This window comes from Portunus trituberculatus, chromosome 41 (assembly GCF_017591435.1).
Source record: "Portunus trituberculatus isolate SZX2019 chromosome 41, ASM1759143v1, whole genome shotgun sequence".
Classification (NCBI taxonomy): Eukaryota; Metazoa; Arthropoda; class Malacostraca; order Decapoda; family Portunidae; genus Portunus; species Portunus trituberculatus.
In genome coordinates, this window is record NC_059295.1 from 12,383,667 (window position 1) to 12,410,395 (window position 26,729).

The 26,729-nt window shown below is 40.0% G+C and overlaps 1 protein-coding gene across 1 annotated transcript in view; it reads right to left on the reverse strand.

Annotated features, from left to right (window-relative positions):
- Positions 1-26,729, reverse strand: part of LOC123516667 (dynein axonemal heavy chain 5-like) — a gene marked incomplete at its 5' end in the record, with an annotated part of 331,873 nt that overhangs the window by 218,229 nt on the left and 86,915 nt on the right. The window contains 12 exons of the mRNA XM_045276268.1: positions 1,760-1,932; positions 2,098-2,322; positions 16,968-17,129; positions 17,365-17,572; positions 17,695-17,847; positions 18,050-18,214; positions 18,373-18,572; positions 18,882-19,122; positions 20,143-20,381; positions 25,650-25,885; positions 25,976-26,177; positions 26,368-26,547. Of these exons, the coding sequence (XP_045132203.1) occupies positions 1,760-1,932; positions 2,098-2,322; positions 16,968-17,129; positions 17,365-17,572; positions 17,695-17,847; positions 18,050-18,214; positions 18,373-18,572; positions 18,882-19,122; positions 20,143-20,381; positions 25,650-25,885; positions 25,976-26,177; positions 26,368-26,547 (2,384 nt within the window). The remainder of the gene's footprint in view (positions 1-1,759; positions 1,933-2,097; positions 2,323-16,967; positions 17,130-17,364; positions 17,573-17,694; positions 17,848-18,049; positions 18,215-18,372; positions 18,573-18,881; positions 19,123-20,142; positions 20,382-25,649; positions 25,886-25,975; positions 26,178-26,367; positions 26,548-26,729) is intronic.

Below are 26,729 nucleotides of genomic sequence, written 5' to 3' on the forward strand. Positions count from 1 at the left end.
AGCGCCCTCTAGCAGAATTGGTGGTTTGCCGAAGTAAAATTACTGAAGTACATGAGACTTACTGTAGGTCAGTTGAAATGTGCTTCGGATTTTGCAAGGCAAACCACCTCTGCTAGATGGGAGCTTTCACATGCCCACCTCTTCCCCCCCTTTTTTCTTTTTATAATGAGTTAATTCTTGAAGTTCCATATGACATTCGTCAGACCGGTTTACTAGGGCGGAACTGCTTCATGTGGGTGGTTGTATTCTTTAAAGACTGACAGTGTGGCAAAGTGCAGCGCATCTCATGTGAAAGCTCCCATCTAGCAGAGATGGTTTGCCTCGCAAAATTCGAAGCACATTTCAACTCACCTACGGTAAGTCTCATGTACTCCAGTAATTATCATGTGTGTCAAATTTACTGAGTTTTTACTTAAGAGTAGTAGAAAGACTGGAGAGCAGAGATGGATGGGTGGACCCTGTGTACCTGGACATAAAAAAAAAAAGGCTTTTTATAAAGTCCCAAATAGCAGACTACTTTGGAAGTTGGAGAACATAGGAGGACTGATATAATATTAGATTGGATAAAGGATTACTTGAAGGACAGAGAGATAAGAACTGTGATCAGAGATACAAACTCATCATGGAGTAAAGTAACAAGATGGGTGCCACAAGGGTCAGCTAGTGTTAGCCCCCATTATGTTCCAGGTATATGTAGACGATGTACAGTAAGGAGTGACCAGTCACATTAATTTGTTTGCTGATGATGCAAAATTGTTAAGAATAATTAAGATCTGAGAAGACTGTTTGCTACTGCAGGAAGATATAGACAAAATTTATGAGTGGAGTAAGAAGTGGAAGTTAGAATTCAATGCCAAGAAATGTCATGTAATGGAATTATGAAAGAGTAGAAGACAAGTATGAAAGTATTTGATGGGAATGAAGACTAAAGAGGAAGATCTGAGAGTGGTTATACAAGAAACTCTGACCCCGAAAAATGCTTAAGTAAAATATTTGAAACAACATTTAAAATGTTCACTAGTATTAGGGTGGCATTTAAATACTTGGACAAGGATATGATGAAAAATAAATATTACGAGTAAGATACATCCAGTTTGAATATGCAGCAGTGGTGTGGTTGCCAAGCTTGAAAAAAGATATCTTATAAAATAGTTAATGGCATTGAAAAGATAGACAAGCAAGACCTGGTGCTGGTGACAGAAGAAGCTGGAAAGACAAGAGTTCATGCAAAGAAGATTAGGAAGAGGCAGTGTGTGAAGGATATTTGTAAAACCAGTTTTCCACACAGAACAATGGAAAAGGGGAGTGCATTGAATGATGAAGTTGTTGCAACACATAATGTGCATAGCTTTAAAGAAAAAATAGATAAGTAGAGATATGGAGAAAGGACACTATGAGCCCGCTTGAACTCTGTACAATACAATTAGGTAAATACATCATTCACACTCTTATCTCAATTGGACAAAGGTAGAAAGAAACAATGTCATAGACCATTCTACTATAAGTATATCTGCAGAGAAATAATGGAAAAATTCTGTATAATCAATACAAACATATATCATTTTCATTATCAAGTTATACAGAAATAAAACTGGCTACTTATGAAAGCAGATAAAGGCCATGATTTAAGATCTGAAAAACATTACTTTGTCATAGTCTGATTCCTTCAGCCATTCTATTCCTTGATTCATTTTGTTAAGTCTGTAATCATGGCATCTTTGAGAACTTACAACCACATGTATACCTCCAAGAGACCTACCTATCAGTGAGGGGTGTGATAACCAACCGCTCAGTGCAGCCTAAAAACTCATTCTGGTAATGGAAGGTGACATCAGTGAGAGTTATATTGGTGCGGTCCAGGTCTTCCCTGAAGTAGATACGGATCTGCCGCAGCCAATCGAAGTCCATCACTGACCGCACATTGTTGCGACACTGACAAAAAGACATAGCCAGGTTGGCAAATACAACATGAATTCACATAAAAATACTTATGACTTTCATGCAATTATTTTCTTCTAGAGGGTGATATGCCTGGTAATTATCCTTTATCTACATCTCGAATGCCTAATCCCCTCCAGGAACCATGCCAGTCCTCACCAGACTATCAAAGATGTCCCGCTGGTGGATGTGGATAGTGATCAGTGTCTCATACTTAGTACGCTGCACAGGCTCCAGGTCTCTTGTGGTCTGATTGATGAGTAGGTTAAGTAGATCCAAGAAGCGATTATTCATGTCTGCCATAACACGACGATCAGCTCTGGCCTGGGTGAGAGCCATCTCTGAGTCTCTTGTCCAGATCATCTGCAACCCAAGGATCCCCACCTGCAGCACAAAGAACACTACACTCAAGGAATGTATAGAGACCAGCTATTATCAAGAATCCATGAATTTCAGCATCAATTTCATTCACACAACTTGGCTTCTATTGTGCTTCCAAAACAAACATGTCATGTATCTAAGGTATAAATGATAAGTTTTCCTGCTGAACAACTAGAGACCCATGCTGGAATTCACTAACAGTCCCAACTTAAGAAGTTCCTGCAGAAAGAAAGGCAAAATGTCAGTACAAACTCTCCCTTAAGCAATTCACTAATATTCAGTTCATCATCTTAGATAATTTTCTTTGCAAATCTGTTTCACACCTTTGTCATTACACAACATTAGTGTATTGTTGATATTTTTCCTTAAGTGAATACCTATACATGCTATAGGGAGATGGACAATCACTACCTAGGAAAAGAATGCTGCATCATGTTTGTGTATGAGATAAGAGAGGCAATGGAGCCCAAGAGAAGTTAACCTAATTTATAATGAGCAAAAGTAGTTGTCATAATTTGAGGAAGAGTGCAGTAATGGGAAGTCCAGATAACATTAGTCACCAAAAACTCAAGAAACATGCCTGGGAAGATGTGACTGAAGCCCTCCATGATGTCAGCCAAGCATGGAGGACCAAGGAAGTGATGAGAAATTTCATGACTTGCTTTATTGTGAAGAAAATAACAGATGCAAGATAGGAAATGAGTAGAACAGATGGGTCTACCACTGTTGTTAGTTTCAACTATGTAGATTGGTGACAGGAAATTTCACAATAATACATGGAAGTGGCTTTTATAAGATGTTGGTCTGCAACAATAGGTTAAACATGATCACACCAGGCATAATGTGATGAACAGATACCAAGTGTAATGTGACCTAACACCAAATAATGGGATGCTAGCCTGACTACAACAAAATAATGTAGTGCTAAGGTTAAAATGTAACTACTTTGTGTATAGTAACAATAAGGCCCCCACACACGAAGCGATTTTAGAAGCGCGACTCCAAAGTCAATGCAAGTCTATTGGAGCCTTCAGACGTGGTCGCGACTCGCTGGGTTGGAAGCGCGACTCGAGATATCCCTTGGTGAAGCGCAATTCCCGAGCGACTCGAGTTACATATGTTACTATGAACCCCCACATACGAGGCAACAGCAAAGACTATATAAATAAACAAGACTGGAAAGCGTCAATTTACCGTGTAGCCTAGGCAAACTGGTAAAGGCGGCGTCACACTAGCACTTTTTCCGTCGTCTCAGGCGATTTCCGTCGTCTTTTTACTCTTCCGTCAACTCTTTCCATCGTCTTGAGTCAGACAGAACGCATCGTTTTCGTCTAGCACCAATTTTTTGTCAAAATAAGAACTATGGTTTCTAATCAACACTTTTATTAAAAAAAAATCTTTTTTTGTTAAACGGAAGAATGCTATTATCATGGCATGAAATTTAAATGAGTTGGTGAATATATGTTTGTATACATTTTTTTTTTTTCTTCTAGCCTAGCAATGAAAAGTTCCTCAGTTGTTTGTGTACATTTCCAGGGGAGTGCAAATGTGCGATGCTTTTGAATATTTCCAAGGCAACTTCCAAGTAGCTGGCCAAGATGAGAAGTGGACAAAACCCACTGACGAATTTCTCATAGAGACTATTAGAGGTCACCGTTGCCTTTGGGATCACAGAACAGCTGATTTACATTATAAGGTGCAAAAAAGCCGCGGCTTGCTGGGGTGAATGAGGAGCCATGTTTGTTTACAATCGACAAGCGCGGCAAAGGCGGAAGCAAGCTTGTGTGTGACGGCCACCGTCTGCAAAAGTTGACAGTCGTCAGAAAATTGACGGAAAAAGAAGACAGAAAAGTGCTAGTGTGACGCCGCCTTAACTCTTCTTGTTTGCGGTTCACTCACGCGATGGCGCTGCTGTTGCAGCTTAAGATCAAGATCAGCACCGTTGATCCGTCTGCATGTTTACATGTGTCAACACTCAAACAAGAGGGCCCACAGCAGTGACAGGTTACACGCCGCATGTTCTCAGGAAATCCGCAAAAATGAACACTAGAGTGGGGCATCCATGTGTTAATTTTGTCGCAGGACAAAGGGCACCCACCCACACTTGGTCTTCTATCGCTTTCCTAAAAATCATGACAGGTATAGCTTAAGTGAAATAAGTGAAAGGGTGGTTACTGCAGCCACCATACACAGACAAGCTATATGCATAGCTATAGATATGGAGACAGGCTAATGTGCCATGCTGTACAGCACAACTATAGGTAAATAAACACACACACACACACACACACACACACTACTAATAATGTACTCTAGTACAGTACATATTTACTTCATCCACCTGTGACCCTGTTCAAGCTCCCTTGTATCCAACTTAAGTTGTAAGTATATCATAGAGATATATGTATATTGTACATGTGCGATAACTATTTATAATTAGTGAGGCAACACACACACGTGTGTGTGTGTGTGTATTTACCTAATTGTATTTACCTAATTGTAACATACGGGAAAAGAGCTATGCTCGTGTTGTCCCGTCTCCATATCTATTAATGTCCAGCTTTTTCTTAAAATCATGAATATTCCTTGCGTTGACCACTTCCACGTCTAAACTATTCCATGCTTCCACCCTTCTATGAGGGAAGCTATATTTTTCACATCTCTCCTATAAGTGGCCATTTTAGTTTTTCCCATGCCCTCTCGACATTCTTCCATTCCACATACACAGATCTTCCCTATCCATTTTTCCATGCCAATCATCACTCTGTATATTGCTATCAGGTCTCCCCTTTCTCTTCTGTTTTCCAGGGTCGGAAGTTGCATTCTGTTCAGTCTGTCTTCATAAGTCAAATCTCTTAAGTCAGGCACCATTTTGTTGCAGCCCTCTGTACTTTCTCTAGTTTCCTTATGTGTTTCTTTAAGTTCGAGCCCACTGTATTGTTGCATATTCAAGCCTCGGTCTTATCATTGCAGTAATTATTTTCTTCATCATTTCTTCATCTAAATATACGAACGCCACTCTTATGTTCCTCAATAAGTTCAATACTTCTCCAATTATTTTGTTTATATGTCTCTCTGGCGATAGGTCATTGGTAATTGTCACCCCAAGGTCTTTTTCTTCATGACTGGTTTTATGTCTTCATTTCCTATCTTGTACATACTCCTGATTCTTCTTTCACTCTTGCCAAACTCTAATTTCTTGCATTTTGTCGTGTTGAACTCCATTTGCCATGTACAGCTCCATTTCCATATTCTGTCCAAGTCTTCCTGGAGTAGTTCGCAATCTTTGTCACATCTCACTTTTCTTAACAATTTTGCATCGTCTGCAAATAGGCTCACATAACTGGACACCCCATCCACCATGTCATTTATGTAGACCGCGAACATTACTGGTGCCAACACTGATCCCTGTGGAACTCCACTCTCCACCAAGCCCCATTCTGATGGTCTGTCCTTAATTATTGTTCTCATTTCTCTTCCTACCAAAAAGTCTTCCATCCATTTTAGTAAACTGCCATGCACTCCTCCTACCATTTCAAGTTTCCAGATCAGTCTCCGGTGTGGTACCTTATCAAAGGCCTTTTTTAAATCCAGATATATTCCATCAGCCCAACCATCTCTTTCCTGTATTACATCTATCACCCTCGAATAGTAACATATCAGGTTTGTCGTGCATGAACGCCATTTTCTAAACCCAAATTGACACTCACAAAGTATGTCATTTTTTTCCAAGAAGTCTGTCCATCTATTCTTCACCACCCTCTCACACATCTTAGCTACTGTGTGTGTGTGTGTGTGTGTGTGTGTGTGTATTTACCTAATTGTATTTACCTAATTGTAACATACGGGAAAAGAGCTATGCTCGTGTTGTCCCGTCTCCATATCTATTAATGTCCAGCTTTTTCTTAAAATCATGAATATTCCTTGCGTTGACCACTTCCACGTCTAAACTATTCCATGCTTCCACCCTTCTATGAGGAAGCTATATTTTTCACATCTCTCCTATAAGTGGCCATTTTAGTTTTTCCCATGCCCTCTCGACATTCTTTCATTCCACATACACAGATCTTCCCTATCCATTTTTCCATGCCAATCATCACTCTGTATATTGCTATCAGGTCTCCCCTTTCTCTTCTGTTTTCCAGGGTCGGAAGTTGCATTCTTTTCAGTCTGTCTTCATAAGTCAAATCTCTTAAGTCAGGCACCATTTTTGTTGCAGCCCTCTGTACTTTCTCTAGTTTCCTTATGTGTTTCTTTAAGTTCGGAGCCCACTGTATTGTTGCATATTCAAGCCTCGGTCTTATCATTGCAGTAATTATTTTCTTCATCATTTCTTCATCTAAATATACGAACGCCACTCTTATGTTCCTCAATAAGTTCAATACTTCTCCAATTATTTTGTTTATATGTCTCTCTGGCGATAGGTCATTGGTAATTGTCACCCCAAGGTCTTTTTCTTCATGACTGGTTTTATGTCTTCATTTCCTATCTTGTACATACTCCTGATTCTTCTTTCACTCTTGCCAAACTCTATTTTCTTGCATTTTGTCGTGTTGAACTCCATTTGCCATGTACAGCTCCATTTCCATATTCTGTCCAAGTCTTCCTGGAGTAGTTCGCAATCTTTGTCACATCTCACTTTTCTTAACAATTTTGCATCGTCTGCAAATAGGCTCACATAACTGGACACCCCATCCACCATGTCATTTATGTAGACGCGAACATTACTGGTGCCAACACTGATCCCTGTGGAACTCCACTCTCCACCAAGCCCCATTCTGATGGTCTGTCCTTAATTATTGTTCTCATTTCTCTTCCTACCAAAAGTCTTCCATCCATTTTAGTAAACTGCCATGCACTCCTCCTACCATTTCAAGTTTCCAGATCAGTCTCCGGTGTGGTACCTTATCAAAGGCCTTTTTTAAATCCAGATATATTCCATCAGCCCAACCATCTCTTTCCTGTATTACATCTATCACCCTCGAATAGTAACATATCAGGTTTGTCGTGCATGAACGCCCTTTTCTAAAACCAAATTGACACTCACAAAGTATGTCATTTTTCTCCAAGAAGTCTGTCCATCTATTCTTCACCACCCTCTCACACATCTTAGCTACCACACTTGTAAGTGACACTGGTCTATAGTTCAATGGGTCTCTCTTGTTACCTGATTTATAGATTGGGACAATGTTAGCTCTTTTCCAGTCTTGGGGCACTACACCTTCCCTTAATGAGGCATCAATTACTTCACAAACTTTTTCTGCCAGTTGCTCCTGCATTCTCTTAAAATCCATCCTGATACCCCATCAGGTCCCACAGCTTTTCTCACTTCTAAACTCCCCATCATATTCTTGATCTCCTCCACAGTTACTTGAAACTCCTTCATAATCCCTTTCTGTTCCATTACCAGTGGTTTGTCAAAAGCAGTCTCCTTTGTGAATACCTTCCGAAAGCATCCATTCATAGCCTCTGCCATTTCCTGGGATCTTCACTGCATACTCCATTTACTTCTAAACTTTCAATACTTTCTCTATTTTTGATGTTGTTGTTCACATGTCTGTAAAAAAGCCTTGGTTGGTCTTTACATTTATCAATTATATCCTTTTCTTGTTTCTTTCTTTCTTCTCTTCTAATCAACACATATTCATTTCTTGCTCTTTTGTAACTTTCCCACTGCTTAATCCGTCTTTTCCTTCTCCACCTCTTCCATGCATCCTCTTTTCTTGTTCTAGCCTTTTCACATCTATCGTTAAACCAGTCCTGCTTTCCAACTTCTCTATGTTGTCTTATTGGTACAAATTTTTCTCACCTTCTTTGTATATTTTTATAAATTCCTTCCACTTTTCATTTGCTCCCTTAGCACTCTTGAATTTCATCCAATTTGTCTCTTGAAAGAATTTCTTTAGGTTTCCAAAATCTGTCTTGGCATAATTCCATCTTCCCACTTTATATTCTTCATTTCTTCTAGATTTCTCTTCATCTATCACCTTGAACTCCAAAACTGCATGATCACTCTTTGCTAAAGGGCACTCCACCCTCATCTCCTCAATGACCATTGGCTCTGTACTAAAGACCAAGTCCAGTCTTGACGATGCTCCCTCTCCTCCAAACCTAGTATCTTCTTTGACCCACTGAGTTAACACATTTTCCATTGCCAGTGTCAATAGTGTATTTCCCCATGTTGTCTCTGATCCTTCCATTGACCAGTCCTCCCAACACACCTCTTTACAATTAAAATCTCCCATCATTATAGTTCGTTCACAGCCACCCAACATTTCTTCCAGACATGTTCCTGTATCACTTATCATTTCTTCATATTCCTGTACTGACCATGCATTTGTCTTAGGTGGTACGTACACCACTATGTAGTGCCTCTTTTTCCTTCATTAGTTTCTGCTCTGATCTTTAGCACTTCTGCCTTTCCCATACCTTCTTTCACTTGATCCACCTTTATATCTTTTTAACCAGCAACATCACTCCTCCTCCCATCTTACCTACTCTATTTCTTTTCCAAACATTATATTTCCTTCTCCAACCATCATCAGGTCTTCTCCCTCTCTCAGTTTTGTTTCAGTAAGACCCACAATATCTGGGTTCTTGTCCCTCAAGTAATCGTTGAGTTCTAAAATCCCGATATCACTCCATTTATGTTGGAATACATTACATTCCGCTCATACATAAGTTTCTTTAGTCCTTTCTTGCTGTACTTTTCTGGGTTATGAACCACTTCCTCAGTCTCATATCCAAGATTCTCCAGAAAAACTCTTTCTTCTCCTCTTCTGTCCTCTCTTCATTTTTTTCAAAGCCTCCTTTCTCAACTCATTTAACATTTCTCTTTCCTTTTCACCGAGATCTCTTCTCAACCAAATCTTCCTTGTTGTTTCCTGCTGGGCTAGCCTCCATGACTTCTCCACCAATTCATCTACATCCTTTTGTGACTTAAGTTTGATTCTTATTGGCCTCATACCTTCTCTTGTGAACTTTCCAATTCTATGGAAGTCCTCTATTTCTTGTACTAGGTCTTTTCCTCCTCCTGCACCACATTAATGATATTATTTATCACCTTTTTATGTTTTCTCTCTCTCCATTTTACTCGGTGTCTTATCCTCCTCCACACCAAATATCACCACACATCTCTTTTTGTCTACAGTTTCCCTCACCAATGTCTCATTTGATTTAATAACCTTCACCACTTTCTCAGCAATCTTCTCTTCTATGATCTGTTGATCTATAATTTCAGCAAGGCCCAAAGTTTTCTCCCCAGACTCTTTGATTTCCTTTTCCAGACTTGCAACTTTGTAATTTACCTCCTTTCTTTCCACTTCCTGACTTTTTTCCATTCAGCCTGCTTCTCCATCACTTTTCCTAGAGATTCTCCACATTTTTCGCAATTCACTTTAATTAGCTTAACTTCCTCTTTCAGTGCTTCATTTTCCTTCTTCATATCGGCACACTCTTTCATTACATTGTCATAACTCGTTTCCAGGCCCCATACTTTTCAAACAGTTTTTCAATTTTACCTTCCAACTCCAGAATTTTCTTCACATAAGCGCTCTTCTCCATTATTCCTTGAAATCCTGTGAAGTCTGATTCATCTTTCGAGTTCACGGCCGCCATGTTGCGCAGATGTAAACAAACCAGCTGATGGCTCAAACGCAGGCTACAGTTTAAATTTACCTTCCCTGGACATTATTTTGCTAATCAACAGTTAACATGACTATATGGAGACGGGACAAACATTACCAGCTCCTTTCCCACCTTGGTTACTCTTAGGCAATGGTAACTGTAGAATTAGAGATGATTGCTCTGGAGCTCAGCGACCACATCCGCCATCGACGATGTCCCGTGTGTGTGTGTGTGTGTGTGTGTGTGTGTGTTGCCTCCCTAATTATAAATAGTTATCGCACATGTACAATATACATATATCTCTATGATATACTTATAACTCAAGTTGGATACAAGGGAGCTAGAACGGGGTCACAGGTAGATGAAGTAAATATGTACTGTACTAGAGTACATTATTGATAATGTGTGTGTGTGTGTGTGTGTGTGTGTGTGTGTGTGTGTGTGTGTGTGTGTGTGTGTGTGTGTGTGTGTGTGTGAAGGAACTCAAAGCGATTATTCAAATCATGGCGCTGTTTGTTTACCGAGGCGTTAGTTTGCGGTTCACTCAATGGATGGCGCTGTTATCCACTATTCTAGCGGTACCTGGCATCTTTACTGGCGACACAAATTTCTTATGGTGAATGGCAATCTTTCCAGTCTTGTTTTATCTATAGTCTTTGGCGACAGCTTCCCGCGATTTCATCACTACTTGCATCTCATTGGCTGGTCGGGGTGAGATTAGAGCCAATGAGCGATCAGACAGAGTTTTCCTCCACGTGGAGTCAGAGCACGGGGCAGCAATGAGGGGGAGTGCGGGGTAACTGGTAACATCCGGCTTGGAGGAGTGCATCACAACCACGCATAGCAAGATGAGTGACCAGGGATCTGCTGACCGCTTTGATACAGAATTATTAATAGATGAAATAGAAATAGCTTCCCGAGTCATTGGTGGGTGTTATGGCCAATGAGAGGGCAGTCCATGTGGATACAGTAGCGGGGATGGAGGGTATGGCGGGGGAGGGGGTATGCTGTCGCTACACCAGTCGCTGTGTGTGTGGGGTCAACCCAGAATCGCGCTTCTCAAGTCGCGTTTCTAAAATCGCTTCGTGTGTGGGGGGCCTAAAGGAATAAATACTTCAGTACCACTAGACTGATGGAGCTATTCTTTATGAATTAAGTAAAATAAGGTAATCTACAAGACATTAACTTAAGCAAACCTAGCAAAATCATGTAAGACAAAGGTGTACATATGTTGCACTCTTGAAATTAAACACGTGATGGATTAGACAAGGAGGCAGTGAAATGTACCTTAAGTTTATGGAGTGATTGGAATGTTGATGAAGTGAGAGAAAGCACTTCACAGATATGCCACATGTGTAAAGATTTAAAGATAATTATGAATTCCATCAAGAATAATACTACCAGAAATCTTACATATTTATCAGTGCATAACAGTTTTGTGTTATGTCAGGAAGTACTCAGTCTCTGTATTATAGTTAAGGCTAAAAATACATAGAAAGTAATATCTTATAACTGAACCAAGGATATGATACATATTTACAAAACAAAAAAAAGAAAAAAAAAAGTCATACTTCATGATTTGAACATATTCTTCATTTCTAACAGCTTCCAATTCAAGCAAGGTTGGTGAACAAATTTTGTCCTCTAATTCAAACATGGTTCTCTAATTTGAATGCAAACAACTCTTCAAACGACTCTTCAGTGCTCCTATACTGTCAGATATCATTGATAAAGTGGGTGCTGCCTCAGAGCTCTGCCCACCCACTGGTTCAAATAAATTTTCCTTTCTTTTCCGAACTTCATTACTGTATTTGGTTTTTGTATTATGTTTTTAAGATTTCTATGAAACTTTCTTTGCTATTGAACTGTTTCCTATGCCTCTGTTTGGTAAATACAGTACGTCCTTGTTATACGGTACATGGTATGCGTTCTTGAAAACATTACCGCAAATCAAAATTATCGGGTAACAGGACGGTTCGGCGGCGGTGCAATTCGGCGACATCGTCGATCAGCCCAAAGTCACGTCCCCGTCGAATCGCTCTTTATACATAATATGCATAATATAATATATTACCACCTAACATAATATTATAATAAAATAACATAACATATGTTTCTGATTCGTGAATCAGAAACAGTGACTTCCATTCTCCTGTCTGTCTCACTCAGGCGCAAAAAATGAATTCCTGAATGAAACTATTCAAATCCATTCGGTTAAGGTTCATGATTCAGGTTTCCTATTCATTGTAGTGGCTTCCATTCCCTTGTCTGTCTCACTCTCGCTTACTGGACGCTACAGAGGAGACTACTACTCGTTTGATATATTCATATTAGCCTAATTAAGAATGATCACAAGGAAGCTGCACATGGACAGGTAGGCCTAACTACGTATAGCCTATTATATCTTTCTTTACCTTGTAATTTTGTATAGAAGTACACTTTTGTCTGTAGGGTCGTACACTTTTGTTTGTTGTAATCACTTTGCATTTTTTAGCAGTTGTGTTCTTGTATTGCTTGTAGGGTTGTTCCATACCCATGCATCACCTGTCAAAGGGAAGATCGACCTAAGCAGCAAGCCCTCCAGCGAAATTTCGTTGTGTGAACCTTCGTTAAACGGGGGTTGCCTGTATATAAAAAAAGTCGTATGTTGGGCCGTTCATATCTTGAGGTATTACTGTATTTGCAGAAAAGCTGGGGATCATCTTCGCTTTTCTGCACCACATCTTATCCAAAATTACTTTCTTCCTCTCTTCTTACTCTAATATATTAATTTCTAGCATCCTTACACTGGTATCTGCTGCTTTCATTTCTCTGTATTTTGAGTGTCTTTCAAGCTTTATCTTTTTTTCCCTTACCTTCTATACATCTGGCATTGTACCAGGCTCATATACTCTTCTTTACTCTATAGATTGGTACATATTTCCTCACTCCCTCGTTATACTCCTGAAGGAATAATTCATATTTTCCCTGTACTGTCTTGCCATTCATAAGGTTTCTCCATTCCATCCCACAAAAAAATTTTCTTAACTTTTCAAAAATTGCCCTTGCATAATTTAATCTCTCCTTTTTTTAGTCTTCCCTGTTTCTTAGCACTTCCCATTCCTGCATTTCTAACTCTAATGTTACATGGTCACTTCCCATTGGACTCTGATACTTAATTATAGGAGGGGCTCTAACTTCTTTGTGAATACCAGGTCAAGCAATAATAGTTCTTCACCTCTAGAGTACTGTGTTGATTCTTCCACCCACTGATATAGTGTATTCACCATAGTTAATTGTAACATCTCCTCACTCCATGACCCAGCATTACCCATTACTTCCATCTCTCCAGTTTGCTCTTTTCCAGTTGAAATCTACCAATAGTATTTTTCATCTCTTCTTATATTATTGAAGCACTTAATGACCTCTCCTTACATTTTCTTATGTTTTTCTCTTCTCCATAAATTTGTCTTAGGTGGCAAATATATGACTATGATTCTTCTTTCTTCCATTTCTTTGGTCTTGATTGTTACTCCCATTACTTCCGCTATGCCACCTCCATAGTGCACTTCTTCCACACATATCATGAACCATTATTAGCATTCCCCCTCCCCCCTTTTCCCTTTCTGTTTCTTCTCCAACTTTATATCTATCTTCCTTAAAGCTAACATGGACCTCCTCCTTTAACTTTGTTTCTACTATGCATATTATATATCATTCAAATAATCTCTAACCTCCAACACACTGGACAACAACCCATCCATATTTGTATATGTCACTCTTAATTTCTTGCTTTTCCCTCCAGTTGTATTTCTTCTTCTTGTGACCCTTTTAGCTTGCGTGTTGTTTTCACCACGATATCAAATCTATGTTTCCACTCCTCTATTGCCTGCTATAATGGATATCATATCTTATTATTAATATATGCTCATGCCATGAGGATAACCTCGACTCCATGGCACTGAGTGATAGTGAATTACTAATGAAATACCGCGGTATTTCATTAGTAATTCACTATTGGTATTGGCTCCCTCTGTCTCACTCTCTCCCACTCCACAGTACGAAGAGATTGACCTGTATTTCTGCTCCACTTAACGTGTTTTCGCCGCTTAACACGTTACCCGTGTTAGTGCAATACGCTAGATTTTGCCTCACCGCGGCGAACTTTGATTCGCTCCTGCACAAATTACAGTGGAGCTATCAGTGAGAGAATTTGTACGTAGCTCTTCTAACTTCCAATGACTCATATGACATCATAAAAGTAGTGGTACACTGGTGGCCCAATACACTGTGAAACGTATATATAATTTTTTTTTAACCCATGTGTTATGTTGGGGACCAGGCCAGAATGCATCCCCCCTATTTCCATTATTTCCTATGGGAAAATTATGTCTGCTTAACAAATTTTCGCTCTACGAACAGCTTTGACACCCCCTATCCTGTTCGTTAAGCAGAGTATTGCTGTACCTATGAGTAACATCCCGTAGATAAAAGGAGGCAAAGGTGGTCATACTCTTCCACGTACCAGCCTTGAGGACCAAGTCCAGACTCTTAACTTTTCTAAAGAGAACATTGGTCGCAATAGCCCGAGCCTCATGGGCGTTCACTTTCAGAAGGCGTGACTCCTCCTCTGAGACACTCACATAGGCCCTCCGAATCACCTGACAAATCCACTTAGACAAGGTATGTGACCAACAACCTAGAGCAGGTCAGCCGACAATCCCTAGTCCTGCAAAAATACTCATGGACCGTCCGAACCAGACAAAGAAGGCGGTCTACCTCGTCCTCCCTGACAAAATCAAGAGGAGCAGGAATAGTGAACTCGTCGAAGGAATGCTGGCCCGGACACTGAGTCTTAGCCAGGAAATCAGGGACGAAGGAAAGGGTCATGAACGTTCAACCTTTGGAACGATGCATCTCAGCTGACAGGCCGTGAAGCCCACTAACTCGACAAGCTGAATCAAGCACCAGAAGAAACACTGTCTTAAGCGAGACATCGCTCAGCGAGGCTGTCCCCAAGGGCTCATAAGGAGGACGTAACAAGGACCAAAGGACCAGAGAAAGGTCCCAGGCAGGTAACCGAGGTGAATGAGATGGACAAGAGACCACAAAGGAGCAGAACAGAGAAGAAAGGTCTGGATCAGTGGAAAGGTCTATGCCTGACTGACTCAGAACAGGAGCTAAGGCACAATAATAATCCCTAATTGCTGACACTGACAGGTGCTTAGACTCAAAAACGAAAATGAAAAAGTCTGCCAGCTGCACTACAGAGGCAGAGCACGGATCCAAACCCCTCGACTTACACCAAACACAAAAGACTCTCCACTTTGCATGGTAAACTGAGGCGGAGGACTGCTTGACTGGTCAAGACATGAACTTACCAGCCTTGCGCGAAAAACCTCATGCTCGGAAGAGACACTGGAGAGTCGCCACATGTGAAGATGGAGCTTCTTTGGAGAACCGTAGAGGAGGGGACAGTGAGGTTGTCGAAGGAGAGACCGCCACATGGGAAGAACCCGGGGACTGTCCACCAGCAGGTCCAGCAACAGGGGAAACCAGTCTGCCTGATCCCAAAGAGGAGCAACTAGTGTCATACGCACAGCCTGCAACTCGTGAACCCTCACCAGAACACGGCAGATCAGAGCGAACAGTGGAAAGGCGTACAGCTTCAGACCATCCCACGGAAAAGAGAACGCATCCTGTCTCTAGGCTCCCTGGTCTGGAAGAGGAGATACATACAGGGACAGACAACGAGTCAGTGCTGTGGCAAACAGATCTACCAGAGGACAAAGACCTCCAGAGGGACACTGGTGGAGCCTTGGCCAGCAGAAACTGTCGGGCCACTGCCTGAAAACGGCTAACCCAATCTGGCGATGGGAAGACTCGGGCTCTGACAGTATTGTGAACCATACCCAGAAACTGCTTCCTCTGGCTGGGAGACAGATCGGATTTGGCCCAGTTGACCTGAATCCCCACCCAAGAACACAGAAGCAGAAGAGACCAAGCATTGTCAAGGCATGAAGCCCAAGAAGGACCGGAAACTAGCCAATCATCCAGACAGCGACGCAAGGGTATGCTGAGGCGATGGGCCCAAGCCGACACGGGAGCCATCACCTTGGTAAAGACCTGAGGATCCGTGGCAAGGCTAAAGCACAGAGTCCGAAACTGGTAAACTCTGCCTTGCCAGACGAACCACATGTACTTGCGTGAACGAGGGTTGACAGGAACCCGATAGTAAACGTTTCGCAGATCCAAGGACACCATCCACTCGCCCTCAGCCATTGACTCTAGCACTGACAAAACTGTCTCCATGCGGAAGTGGGTCACCACCAGGAAACTATTTAAAACCACAAGGTCACAAATCGGCCTCCAGCTCCCTGTGGTCTCGGGCACAAGGAAGACGCGAGAAAAGAACCTGGCCTGAGGGTCTACCACCGGTTCTATAGCTTCCCTTTACCAGCATCTCAGAAACCGCAGCCTCCAGAGCCAAATGACAGTCCAAGCCCTCCCTGTATGAAGGAAACTCCACAGGCACGCTCGAGAGGGGAGGATCCCTGAAGAAGGGGAGAATGTAACCATACCAAAGGGTCTTGACCACCCACTCGCAGGCCCACATAAGTCACAGAATTTGATTTAGTCTTTTCAGAAAGCCTTACTAGACTTTTGTTCCATATATACCTATTACCTTATACCATATACATAAACCCTCGCTCATAATAAATAAAAATTTGAGAGGGCTTCAGCCCCATCAGCCCCCTCCCCCTTGGATCTGCCACTGTTCTCTCTCTCTCTCTCTCTCTCTCTCTCTCTCTCTCTCCTTTACCATATGTCCCTTTCTCCCATTGTTTCTTTCCTCTCTTCCTCTTTCACCAGGTATTAAACCTTTCTTCTTGTCACTTCCCTTTCCTCACCTGTCAGACAAAGGACAAGGAAGTGATATTTTGCTCTCTCTTCCCACTTATTTTGTGTAACTTAATGTCTCATTTTTACTTTTTTTTCTTCCTCTGAATACAATCCCTACCTCAGGCCTAGCAGTGACTCACCTGTGCTGGGAATTGTTCCAGGAAGCGTAGTACATTGAGGTCAGGGTCTTGAATGACATGATGGGCTTGCCTGATGATGCCATGCACTGACTGCTGAGACATTGACAACAACTTCATCAACCATACCTCCACACTTCCTTCAGCACGCACAGGCTTCTCCATCTGTAAGTGTTCATACTACTAAAAACTATTCAAGACAAAAGCATGAGGAAAAAAATCAGGAACATCAGAGTTTTGTTCTTTCAAGCAAATGTAGAGCATGAACATCTATTTTGCACAGTAAAAATCAAAACAGTACATTCTTCATACTTGTCAGCAATGTAGCTGATGATTAACAGTAATATAAGAAATAGTTTTACAATTTAGAATAACATTTTACTTATTAAAAAATTGTTACCTGCACAATTTCTCCCTCTGACGAGGAGATAGCAGTGATGCGGTCATAGTCTTGTTCATGGAAGCGGACCAACTTGGTGTTGTCAAAAATAGAGAGCAAGTGAGCCTGGATGGTATGGGAGTCAGAGGCTTGACCCAAGATTTCAAGCAGTGCTGGATCCGACACAAAGAAGAACCGTGGAAACATCATTCTCTTTTTCTCCAAATATCTGAAGAAAAGATAATCAAATTATTTGACAATATCTTAAATATACACTCTAACTTATCTCCAAACAGATATAAAATTCATATAAATGTATTGTGCTAAATAATTTGATTGAGACGTACTCACCCAGAAAGGCTCTTTTGGCAAACCTCCAGCTGGTCCTGCAGGTAAGGTAACAGCTGCTTCAGCATGTCATCCCCAACACAGCATGTCACAACATTGGAGTTGTCATGTGCACGTGCCATGATCTTCTGCCAGTTTTTGTCAATAACATAGAACCTGCCAATAATCAATTGTAATTACAAGTAATGTTAAGTGTTTTATATATGGAGATCAATCACAATTCTTTCTTTCATGTACATTAAAGTGACATACAAAATCATTCTCCATTAATACATTCCTTAACCACACCTCCTTTCTTCTCAACTTCACATAAATGACCTATTTAAAAATACCTGCAACCCTTTCCTTTTCTCCATACCTCTTAGCTTCCTTGGGTAGTTGCTTGGCTATGTCTCCACCCACAAACACAGCTTCCAGATACACCCACAGGTTCTGTACAAACAGCCACCGCTCCAGGATCTCATTGGTGTTGGACAAGTCACTCACCCACTTCTGGATTTGCTTTCGGAAAGGTGCATTGTACCTGCAATAATGCCAATAGTATGAATTTAATTATTTTGAAGTATTACATTTATTGAATATGATGCCAAAAAAGCATCCATTTCAGAGAGAGAGAGAGAGAGAGAGAGAGAGAGAGAGAGAGAGAGAGAGAGAGAGAGAGAGAGTGAGGTGAAACATCACCTGTTGGAGAGAAGAGAGCCCAGCACCATCAGGGAGTCCTCCAGCTGGGTGATGACCTCAGCCGTGGTGTCTCCTCTGAGCAGCAGCTCCCCACGATTCTTGAAGGTGGAGAAGGTGAGGTCATGGTTGGCCCATTCATTGGTGACTATCCTTAGCTTGGCCTCAATATCCTTCTCCTTGACAGCAGAGATGCAAATATCCTGGGAAGAGACATTCCTTATGGAAAAGCATGTTGCAATTATTTCCTCCATTATTCAAGAAACTGAGAACTTTGTATTCTCATTTACTTCCATTCCATGAGACACAGCAGTGGATGCCATTTTCCTTTTGTTTACCTTCAATTAACAGTTGTTCAAATAATCTATTTATCCCAGAAATTTTCAAATATTCTTTAATTTTCTCTTCATTACACATGGTAAGGCCAATAGAATGAAGTTAAGTAAACACTAAAAGAGAAGGAAGAAAAGTATAACAAACTTGCCCTACTCTTTCTTGGCTCCTTTACTTACTTCAATGTCTTCCTTGAACTGCAGGAGAGGAGTATCCATGATATTCCTGAGACAAAAGTTTTCACTGTCCACCTCTAAGGGTCGGCTTATCACCTCAGCGATGCGCTGCCAGTGACGAGGCTTCATGGCCTTATTGGACATGAGCTCAAGAAGTGGGCACATATCATTGAAGTCATCAATTGTTTTCTTGAGTGTGTTAAAGGCAGGCCACTCCTTGAGTCCCTTGGGGAGTTTGCGACATCTGTAGGACACATACTTATTTATATCAGTCTTCATTAAATACCTTATTTCTTTTTGCATGAATGAAAAAGATAGAAAAAAAAAAAAAAAGCTGCTTTAAAAATAACATAACAATAATCTGGCATGCTGTTTGTCATATTAAATGCAACAAACAAGTACACTTACCTTGACTTGATTTAAAAAACTAAATACACTTTTCTTATGCAGCTCCCTGTGTTCTTCCATTAGTTTTTTCTCTCAATATAACATTTACATGTTTTTTTTTTTTTTTAATTCTTATGTAGGAGTGAAGACTGGCCAAGAGCAACAAAAATTGTGATTGAAAATAAAAGGTCCACTAAAGTGCTGGTCCCCAAACAAGTTTAATAGTAAATATTACCTAGAACGGTACTCCATACATGATATAGGAGTCTTTTTTTTTTTTTTTTTTAATGTATATTTTTTTCAATTTTGAATTTTGTGTGAAGAATGTATGCATGATTAGATGAATGTGATTTTGTGTGAAGGAAGAGAATTATTTTTAGAGGGCAGGCTGTAAATGTCCCCTCGCATTGTGAGATACAAAGGAAAACATTCAGTGAAGTCACAGCTGGGTTAATGATAAGTTCACACTACCCTCTGAACCAGTGCTATTAGACGTCACTGAAGTAACTATCATTTTGGCAGGTGTCTACTCTCTCCTCCTATACTAATGCAGTAATATTAAATTTTGACTGAAATCAAGTTTTTTTCTTTTCCTATTAATATAACTCATATCATTCATAATAATTTTCTTTTTCAACTGTATTTTTTCACTCAATCAGTAGATTTAATTTCTATCTAAATCATGATTTTTTACTCTCAATACAACACTTAAATAATTTCTGTAACAAGATATTCAACTTTCACTTAAATAATTTTTTTTTATTATGATCTAAAGAAATCTAAAATACTTGATCTAAAACTTTTTTTTATTGAAATCGAACCAACATGGATTTTGAGCCATCAAAATCTCTTGTAAAGCTAGAATGACAAATATTACCTGTTCTGAAATTCCAAGAGCTCATTATTTATCTCCTCAATGTTCACTTCACCCCATGGGATGTCATAGTAGGATGTCACACGGTCAATGACATCATTATATAGTTTGTAAAGTTTCTGCAAGAGGTTAAGTTCTTTGCGGATCTGTGCCAACTCTGGGAACTCTGAGCGAGGCAAACGAAACAGCTCCTCCCCAACTGAATAACTGGAGTGCTTCCTCCACAAAGTATCAAACCGATTCTGTCAACAAACATCATAATTGTCATATCATTATAGGTATCATCCTGAATTACTGTCATTGCCATAACTGTCATCACCATTATTGGAGCCCATTTTACATGGCAAGGAAGATGTGGGTCCAGACTTGATAACACTAAACACATCAGGACGGCATTGAAGATATGGCAGAAGGTGGATTAGGTGATAACAAGTTGAAAGAACTACAGAATGAATGGAAACAGGAGGAAGAAGAGGAAAAAGTAAAATTTTCAGTGGTAAGGAGACATATTCAGGAGAACACGAAAGTCGCTGTAATTGAAGTTATTAAAGAGAAATAAGAATTGGTACGGGATGCAGTGGACAAGAAAAAAAAAATTCATGATTTTGGGGATGAAGGAAAAGAAAATTCAAATAAATTCACGAGAGAACGTGAAGAAAGACAATTAGCCAAAACTGTTATCAAACGAATACAAGACAGCACACAAGAATTTGACCAGGAGGTGGAAGAAGTGATCAGGCTAGGAAGATACCGTGAAGGGGATAGGAGACCAATGAAGGTGAGAATGAGATCTCAAGTAGCTGTAGAGGAAATTATGGCTAGAAAAGGGAAGCTGGCCAATGATGTTGAACACATGGACATATGGATAAAAAGAGATATGAACTTAGAGGAAAGGGAAGAGGAGAAAGTGCTAAGAAGTGAAGCTAAGGAAAAAAACGAGAAAAGGACAGAGATAGAGAAGAAGAATTTTTACTGGAGGGTTCTGGATATGAGACGAAAGAAGTGGTACCTAAAGAAAAAGAGGTCGTGGAAGAGGCAAGAAATTCAGAGTGAGTTATACTAATATAGATGGGTTGTTATCAAGCATATTGGAAGTTAGGGATTGTTTGAAAGAGAAAAAGCCAGATGTAATGTGTATCGTTGAAACAAAACTGAGAGGAGGGATCCATATCAACTTTAAAGAGGAAGAATATAATACCTGGAGGAGAGACAGGAAGGATAAAGGGGGAGGAGGAGTGCTAATAATGGTTCGTGATAATATATGTGTGGAGGATGTGCAATATGGTGAGGACAAAGTAGAAGTAATGGGATTAACAATCAAAACAGAAGATTTGAGGAAAAGGAAAATAATAGTTACATAATTATGTTCCACCAAAAACTAATACATGGGGATCAGAAGAACATAAAGATATGCAAAGAGAGGTGATAAAGTGCCGAGATAACATAATAAGAAGAGACAGAATAATACTTTTAGTTGGAGACTTCAACTGTAGAAATATAAACAGGAAAGAGATGGAAGTAATGGATAATGCTGGGCAGTGGAGTGAGAAAGTGTTACAGTTGACTATGGTTAATGCAATGGACCAGTGGGTGGAGGAGTCAACAAAGTACAGGGGGGAAAAAGAACCATCATTGCTTGACCTAGTTTTCACAAAGAAACCAGAATGCCCTCCAATCATACAATACCTTAGTCCAATGGGGAGAAGTGACCATGTGACATTAGAGATGCAAATTCAGGAGGAAGATGAGATAAGTTACAGAGAGGACTATAAAGGAGAGAGATTAAATTTTGCAAGAGCGGATTTTGAAAAATTAAGGATTTATTTTGCTGATATTGAGTGTAGTAATATTATGTACAGAAAGACTGTACAAGGAAAATATGATATATTCTTACAGAAATATAATGAAGGAGCAAAAAAGTTAGTTCCTGTTTATAGAGTTCAGAAAAAAAATACATGTATGGTACAATGCTAGATGCAAACAAGCAAAAAAGGCAAAAGATAAAGAGTGGAAGAAACTCCTACAGCAGGAAATGACTATAACAGACGGCAGTACAACAATGCTAGAGATGAATATATTAGAGTAAGGAGAGAGATAAAAAGAAATTTTGAGAAAGATGTAGTGGATAAAAGCAAGTTTACAAACGGCAAAACAAAGAATAAAGAAACAACTGAAAAATTAATTAAAGAAGGAAAGACATACCAAACAGAGAAGGACATGTGTGAAATAATGAATGAGAGCTTCAAAACGGTATTCACTGCTGAAGATGATTTCACAGAATCTAATAGAACATTGGATTGCCATGGATTACAGGAGATCGCAGTGTACAAGGATATTGGAAGATTATTGAATAAGTTGGAAGTCAGAGAAGCAATAGGGCCAGATGGTGTATCAGGCTGGGTGTTAAAAGAATGTAAAGAGCAACTACTGGATCGAATTTGGGAAATAATTACAAGTTCAATAAATGAAGGGAAAGTTCCACTAGAATGGAAGAGAGCCAACGTAATACTGATATTCAAAGGAGAAAAGGCAACTGAACCACTAAACTACAGACCAGTGTCACTTACAAGTGTTTTGGGAAGTCATGTGAAATAAAAATAGGTTAAATTTCTAGAAGAGGAGCATGTCTTATTGAACACACAGTTTGGGTTCAGGACAGGGCGGTCATGTGTATCAAGCTTATTAAGCTTCTACTCGAGAGTTATTGCAGGACTTGAAAACAGAGATGGATGGGTAGACACAGTACGTATACCTGGATATTAAAAAAGGCTTTTGTCAAAGTCCCCTCATGAAAGACTACTTTGGAAACTAGAGAATATAGGAGGACTGCGAGGAACCTTGCTCAAATGGACAAGAGATTATTTGAAGGATAGAGAAATGAGAACTGTGATCAGAGTTACATACTCATCTTGGGATAAAGTAACTAGCAGAGTGCCACAAGGGTCAGTGTTAGCCCCTTTTATGTTTCAGGTTTATGTAAATGACATTCACGTTGGGATAAACAGTTATATAGATTTATTCGCTGATGATGCAAAGCTGTTAAGAGTTATCAAAACCAGAGAGGACTGTTTGCTGTTGCAGGAAGATGTAAACAAAATCTATGAGTGGAGCAGGAAGTGGAAATTGGAGTTTAATGCCAAGAAATGTCACATAATGGAACTAGGCAAGAGTAAGAGAAGACTGGTATGGAACTATTTGATGGGAGAAGAACAAATAGTGAAGAGTAAAGAAGAAAATGATCTTGGAGTGATCATACAAAAAAATGTGAGCTCTAATAAGCAAGATATTTGGACTATCATATAAAATGTTAATTAATATAAGAGTGGCATTTCATTACATGGATAAAGATATGATGAAAAACTCATCACAAGCATGATATGCCCAAGGCTGGAATATGCAGCAGTGGTATGGTCTCCAAGCTCTAAAAAGAATATAAGAAAATTGGAAAGGATACAGAGGATTACTACAAAGATGGTGCCGGAGTTAAAGGACCTCACATGTGAAGAACGACTGAAGGAAATGGGACTGCCAACCTTACAAAATAGAAGAGAACGTGGGGACCTAATAACAATGTATAAGATAGTAAATGATACTGAAAAGATAGATGAAGAAGACCTGGTGCTTTTGACAAAAGAAGATGGAAGGACAAGAGGACATGAAAAGAAGATCAGGATGAGGCAGTGTGTGAAGGATACTGAAAAATACAGTTTTCCACACAGAACGGTGGAAAAATGGAATGCATTGGATAATGAAGTTTGTTACAGCACATAGTGTGCATACCTTTAAAGAAAAATTAGATAAATAGAGATATGGAGACAGGACACTATGAGCCCAGCTCGAACCCTGTATAATACAAGTAGGTAAATACATTGAAGCTGGAACTAAAGGGCCTAACATATGAAGAAAGGCTGAAGGAAATGGGACTGCCAACCTTGCAAGATAGAAGAGAAAGAGGGGACCTAATAAAAATGTATAAAATAGTTAATGGTATAGAAAAGATAGACAAGCAAGACCGTGCTGGTGACAGAAGAAACTGGGAGGACAAGAGGACATGCAAAGATGAGGAAGAGGCAGTGTGTGAAGGATATTGGAAAATACAGTTTTCCACATAGAACAGTGGAAAAGTGGAATGCTTTGAAAGATGAAGTTGTTGCAGCACATAATGTGCATCACTTTCAAGAAAAATGAGACAATTGGAGACATGGAGACAGGACATTATGAGCCATGCTCGAACCCTGTACAATACAACTAGGTAAATACAATTAGGTTGTACTTACACACACACACACACTATAGTCCTGCTCGTCTAAGAATGTGGATTGGGTGCTGCCCCCATGGGAAATAGCGGGAGGACAGCGCTGCCATACCTTTAATCCCTCGTTGGCTACACCCCCTCTCTCCCTCTTCCTCCCTCTCTCTACCCTCCTCTTCCTCCCCCTCTCTTTCTTCCTGGTCAAGGACACCGCAGCTGACCTCCCATCACCTGTATGGATGGCGGGCGTGATTGGTGTTGCTGCCGTGAAGATTTGAATGTAGTTTTTTTCTTACTTATGTCAGCTTATTTTAAAGTATTTTTCTTCACGATATAATCTAATTATAACTATGGAACTATTTACCCATCCCAAACCGCAAGGAAACCTCTTTATAAGTATATTATTTTTTTTTTTAGCAACACTGTAAAATATGTATGCCACGTTTCTTGCCAGGCTTATGAATATATTATCAATAATAAGTTTACTGCTCTCTCATACGTTGTAATACTAAGGCTAAATGCGTATGTATATTTGCTGACCATATTTGCTAAAGTTTTACTACTATTAGAACTCTGCTGCATCACTGGCTATGAGACATGCTTCACCACTGTACAGCGGGAATTCCCCAACAAGCCGCACCCAATCCACATTGTTGGAGGAGCAGGACTATAGAGTAACTAGGTAAATACACACACACACACACACAGAGAGAGAGAGAGAGAGAGAGAGAGAGAGAGAGAGAGAGAGAGAGAGAGAGAGAGAGAGAGAGCATTGCATTATTTGCCATTTCCAAGAACATTCCCTGGCATTCACACAGCCATAATTCATCTCTCAAAGATACAGTTAACTGTGTCACCCAATTCTCTCATATTTTAAGTCCTATAATGTTCATAGATTAAAGCAAGCATTTGATAATTTTGAAATATGACATAATTTGCAAAGTTTTGCAAAATAAAAAAGTGTACAATAGCCTTAAAGAGGTTGTTATACCTGAAATTTGGTACATACAGGGTCACTTTATGGACAGATCACTTTATTATAAAAAAAAAAAAAAAAAAAAAAAAAAAAAACTGGGGTAGTTGTTTGGGGCTAAAACAGATCAATGGTATTTCAATTCATTTCAATATGAAAAATTGTTTTGACATAAAATTAAATTGCAAGCTCTGTCACAGAACAAATCAAACCCATAAGTCAAGGTACCATAGCACATAAAAAAAGTATGAATAGAGACTGTCACCACAGCACTGCCAACCTCACCTCAATGGGATCAATAGCATCATCCATGTCCAGCTCAAGGTCACGGGTCTTGCGCAAAATGTCAATGGCACCTTTAATGTCATCAAGATCTTTCAGAGGTCGCTCCAGGCGTCGTGATAGCTCAGTCAGCTGTGCAAAGAGCCTCTCCATCTCCTTGAGGTAGGTTGTCTTGAGTGCCTCACCATACTTCTCCACCCACAGACCAGCCTCCATCACTAATGCCTTCTTTAGCTGATCTGTAGAATTAGCACAAGTTAATGATGTTTAAGTTTCACTAAAATAAATTTGGTTCCTTAGCTGGCATGTATAGTACAGTCAAAACTCACCTGTGTTTATAGCCAGCGCCCCAACACGGTAGTAAGTTGGCTCATTCTTGATCTGTCTGTCAAGCAACACGTAACTCCTGAGAGTCCTGTCATAGTCTTGCAAGGTTGGGGTGCTTGCAATAAACTCCCGTATGGCTATTTCCTTGTCAACACGCCACAGGTGATGGTATTTGTCCCAGGCACTAAAAGTGTTGTGCAGTTCCTGAGAGATTGATGCTTTTTATAACACAATATACAATGTAGTATAAGAATATGAGTTTCATGAGTACATGAGCTATTAATGAGAGGTTTATATACAAGATAGCAGCTATGATTTTCAACATATCACTAATATTATATCAAATTGCAAGATAAAGTGTTTGCTTAAAAAAAGAATAAAAGAAATCACCAACATTTTTAGTGGACTGGAAGGAGTTGGCCATCTGACTCATTATCTTGGAGACATCCTTGCTCTCATAGACATGTGTATAGTAGTTCTTGGGCATGCCCGGCACCTCCAGTATCTCCTCTCTGATCTTCCATCCCCGACGAGACCCAACCATTCCTTCAGTCTTCTTGACAGGCTCACCCACCTACAAAATTAATGACTTAACAAAGTGCTTACATACCTTTAAATCTTCACAAGAGGATGCCTTGGTTCTTAGGTTTTGCTCTGGCATGAGGGTTTAATAACAAATTGCTACATTTGGTGGAAGATTCTTTGGTTAATCTTTATGTTCCTTTATAGCTTGAATACTCTACATAAGTTTTCATA